General features: G+C 39.4%; 1 protein-coding gene across 1 annotated transcript in view; it reads right to left on the reverse strand.

Moving 5' to 3' along the window:
• Positions 1 to 219: 219 nt before the first annotated feature.
• Rbks (ribokinase) overlaps positions 220 to 4,951 on the reverse strand; it is a gene marked incomplete at its 5' end in the record, with an annotated part of 12,003 nt that continues 7,271 nt past the window's right edge. Inside the window, 2 exons of the mRNA XM_008855606.2 lie at positions 220 to 441; positions 4,324 to 4,415. Of these exons, the coding sequence (XP_008853828.2) occupies positions 235 to 441; positions 4,324 to 4,415 (299 nt within the window). The remainder of the gene's footprint in view (positions 442 to 4,323; positions 4,416 to 4,951) is intronic.

Genomic DNA, 4,951 nt, shown 5'->3' on the forward strand with positions numbered 1-4,951 from the left:
ACAAGTATTCAGCAAACACTTGTTTATTGAATGAAAGAATGAATGCATATAGGAAATATAGTAATATCTTAGGGCTAAGGAAACAGCGTTGATGACGTAAGTCACACGAGTTACAGGGGATTAAGTGACAATCCTCCTACCATATCACTTCTTATGTCTTTATTTCATTATCTAAAACCTCAGATATTGTATCCTTGTTATTAAATAATGATTTTCAAGTGCTAAAAATGATTCTTAAAGTTTAAGACCTACCGTGGTATCCACAGCCTTGACCGCCTCTGTAGGAATGTGCTTTGGGACAGATTCCACCTGTGACAGTGTCACACATCCTGCAGCCCCCAAGGTGATGACCACTACCTGACAGCCTCGTTCTAGGAGCACCAACGCAGCCTTCCCAGCCTCAGCTGGGCTACCCACCATGAGGCCAGTTAAAATCTCAGCCTGGAAGACATGGAAAAAACAGTGATGCAAAGAGCTAACTGGATCTACCTCAAATGTGCTTTCTAGAAAATGTGTCACCCTCATTTTTTATAACAACCAATGCAATGAGAGCCTTGAATGATATTGGTGCAAGAAAATAAATAAGAGAACAAAAATAATAATAAAAAATTAGCTATGAAAGATATTCTTGGGCTGGGCATGGTGGTGTGATGTTGAATGCTTCCAATCTCAGCACCTAGCAGGCTGAGACAGGAGGACTGGGTCCTGGTGCCTTTCTCTTGTCACTGCATTTTGTTTTCTTTAGCTAGAGAAGCAGGAAGCAGAGGCCTCTCACTGACTCTATAACCTTCCTCAGATCACATTTAATCAGCAAACGAGGACGACTTGCACAGGATCAGGATTTCTGAATAGGGTCTTTGGCTGATGTAGGGCTGAGTGACATGCATCTGGCATCTCCGGTACTTCCTGGTTTCTGACACAGGTAGTTTAAAAAGCACTAGAGGAATTACATGGTACTTTTGGACTCAAATTCTATCTTTTCTGTATTGCAGTTTAACCATATGCTGTATATTCCTAAGGATGGGCCTATGTCTTGCTTATATTTTCTCTGAACATATCCAAATTAACCCTTTTCTTGTATGAAAATCATGCCTCAAGTGCCTCTCATTCTGGGCTTCTGCGTTTCCAATAACACAGGTTTCATGAACTTGGCCATGCGCTTTCTCTTACCATCATCTGTGTAGACCCTTTCAGTCTCGGTTGGTTATATTCTGTGACTGTCTTTTTAAAGAGTAAGTTTTGCATTACTGGGATCACTTCTGTCTGCTGAGTTCGATGAGCTATTTTCAGAGACACTGATGTCTGCTAAAAATCTCTAAAAATCGATTTCTCTCTTTCTCCCCCTTTCTCTCCCTCTCCCTCTTTCTCTCAGATTGGGTCTAATATAGCCCAGGTTGGCCTCAAACTTGCTATATAGACAAGGATAGCCTTGAACTCCTGATCCTCCTCAAACCAACTCTCAAGTGCTAGAATTATAGGCATGTGCCACTACACTGTCTCTTAAAAAACGACTCTAAAATTTTTAATTAAATTTCAGATTAGCATACAAAATAAATGGGCTTCATTATGGCATTTTTACACATATGTGTTATATGTTGTACTCATCCGTTCCTCCTTAAAAAACTTCTTTTATGAACAGGGTCTCCCTAGACCCAGCCCACCTAAAAGTTACTATGTGGACCAGGCTGGCCTCAATTTCCAGATATTCACCTGCCTCTGCCTCCCGAGGTCTGCAATTAAAGGAGCATGCCACCATGTCTGGCATATAAAACTATTTAATAAAAAACACCCCACAATGTAGCTGGGCATGGTGGCAGACGCCTTTAACCCCAGCACTCAGGAGGCAGAGGCAGATCTCTGTGAGTTTGAGACCAGCCTGGTCTACATAGCCAGTTCCAGGCCAGCTGGGGCTATAGGGAGACGCTGCCTCAAAAAGACAAAAAGAACAAAGAACAAAAAACAAAAACAAAAAACTCCACTTAATATAAGAATTAGGCAACAAATATCCACATACCTATCACTTACCATTTAAAAAATCTTAGTCATTTTACTTTATTTACTTCTAGTACTTCCCTGTAAGAAGTTAAATATCTTTATATACATGTATATATGCATATATATACATATATATAGCTTTAAAATGTGCTTTTTCTCTTACATTAACTTTCTTATCCCTTCCCCACCCTCCCTCCCCTTCCTTCCTTCCTTCTTCCTTCTTTCCTAGTATCATACAGCAAATATACCAGTGTCAACAAAATTTATTGCCATTTTGATAGATACTTTGGATTTACTTATTTTCCTTTCTTGAAAGCAATGAGGAAATAAATATTCTTGTCATTTATACATAATCTTTTTTTCTCTGGCCATTTAAAACTACTTTGGTGCAGGGCATGGTGGCACATGCCTTTAATCCCAACACTGGGAGGCAGAGGCGGGTGGAGCTCTGTGAGTTCAAGGCCAACCTGGTCAACCTGGTCTACATAGCTACTTCCAGGCCAGCTGAAGCTACAGGGAGACCCTGACTCAAAAAGAACAAAACAAAACAAAACAAAACAAAACTTTGCCTTCATTCCTGATTTTGTGTAATTCTACTAAAATGCATGTAAACAAACATATTTGTCTATTTTATGTGACACTTTTATAGATCCACTTAAAATTATTTTATTATCATTGAGAGAGAGAGAGCAAGAGAGAGAGAGAGAGAGAGAGAGAGAGAGAGAGAGCGAGAGAGAGAGAGAGAGAGAGCGAGAGAGAGAGAGAGAGAGAGAAAGACAGAGTAAGAGAGGTAGAAGAAGCAGCTCAGGCTACAAGGCAGAGGTCCTGTGTAAGTGTCCTAGCTAACAGTCCCATTATACTCCAGGACAACCTTTGTACCAACTATCAAATATAGTGAAGAATACTTCAGATAATTCCATCCCTCAGTTTGAGATTCTCAACTAGGCACTGTAGAACATGGACACATCATATTGTGCTATCTGAATTCCTGATGTATAGAAACCAGGAATGACAACAATTATTACTGTTGTATGCCACTAAATTTTGGAGGATTTATTATGCTGCAATAGGTAAGTATACATACATGGACAGTCTTTGATGATACAATAAGACAGATTTGTCCTGTCTTCATGAATTTGTAATTTAATAGAGAAGACAGAAGAGCTGAATAAACTGGTTGAGCTGTGAAAAGTATCTGAAGAATAAAGTGTTCTATAAGTATCTAGCAGGGAACTCTAAGCCAGTTGGTGGTTGAGAGTAATGTAATCTCTTGTTGTGAAATGGTCACTATCTCCCATAATTCCTTTTTCCTACCTCAGTGCCTGGCCGTGGTGATTGCTCAAAAATCTTGCATAACCTACTGTGGTTTGTTAAAATTACTTTCCACGTAGCAGTCTTCTTTGTCTTGTATGTTCTAACAGATGAAACTATCAAGAAAGCAGGGCAAATAACCCTAGACCTTCATTCAGCTTTAGAAACCAATGGAAAATTAGCCATTACTATTCATTAACCCTTTTCTCTCTGTGCATGCTACATTTGCTAATATGCATAATGGGTCCCGCATCTCAGTGACAAGAAAGAATTCTAGCTTAATGCTGTCTGTTCTATGAAAATGCTGACAGACTGAATTTTCATCCCTATAATACTTACAAGAGTAGCTAATATCAATATACTGATGGGTATGCTGTGCAGAGGTATGCATTATGACCCTCAGATGGATGGAGACACTGCTTCCCTAATACAGTGGCCTGTGAGATCTTTTCTGTGGCATCAATGGAGAATGAGTGCTTGTCCACCATTGTTGACACATCACAGGGTCCACATGACAGAAAGTAGCAGACACTCCAGGAGTTCTATACTAATTACAGTTGTCAGACAAAATACAGAAGCTCAATTAAATATGATTTTCAGAAAAACAAATAGTTTTGTATGTTTATTTATTGATTATTCATGATATTATTACTTGATTATTTTAAGTTCAAATTTAATTGAGAATCCTGTGTTTTTATTTGCTAAACTTGACAACTATAATATTAATTAGTCCACAAAATGATAATTTAAAAAGAAAACAAAATACCAATGGTGTGAGGACTGGGAAGGAGCTAAAATGAACTGAGGTTTAGTAAGTGCCAGACTGTTGGGGCATGACTCAGATCCTCATTTGCCACTCTAGGTCCTACTAATTTCCTTTTCTCTAAACCCCAGTAAACTGAAACATCTGTTTTTACTGAATTCACATGATATAAACTGATGTAGTTATTCCTGCCTCTTTGTTTTATCCTCTTGCCTGAGAGTCTCTCATAGACCCAGCAAATCAATCATCTTTACCTCACTTTCATTGCAGCAGAACACACTCGAGAGGGTATAGAACTGAGGGTCCAGGTCAGCAACGGCAGGAGCCGGATTGAACAATGTTTTCACTGAAAAGGAATAGAAAAGGGGTTCAATGGTTTTCAGTTAAAATTTTAAATTTTTGATCTATCTTTTAGGCTAGGAAGGGGTTTTGTTATGGCATTTTCATACAATAGTTATCTTTTTTTAATTTTTTATCTTGTGTGTATGAGTATATTGCCTGCATGTGAGTGCACCCATGTTGTGCAATACCATGGAGGTCAGAAGAGGGCTTCGGATTCCCCTGGAACTGGAGTTATGGACGGTTCATAGTCGCCATGTGGGTGCTGGGAATCGAACCTGGGTCCTCTGTAAGAGCAGTCAGTGCTCTTAACCGCTGAGCCATCTGTCCAGCCCCACAATACTTATCTTAAAAAAAAATTATCTTATGTATATGAGTGTATTGCCTGTGTGTGTGTAAATACACCCATGTTATGTAATGTCTGTGGACGTCAGAAGGTGTTGGATTCCCCTGGACAGTTATGGACAGTTGTTAGCCACCATGTGTGTGCTGGGAATCAACCTGGATCCTCTGCAAAAGCAGGCAGTGCCCTTAACTGCTGAA

Source organism: Nannospalax galili, unplaced genomic scaffold, assembly GCF_000622305.1.
Source record: "Nannospalax galili isolate Female #2095 unplaced genomic scaffold, S.galili_v1.0 scaffold8548, whole genome shotgun sequence".
Lineage (NCBI taxonomy): Eukaryota > Metazoa > Chordata > Mammalia > Rodentia > Spalacidae > Nannospalax > Nannospalax galili.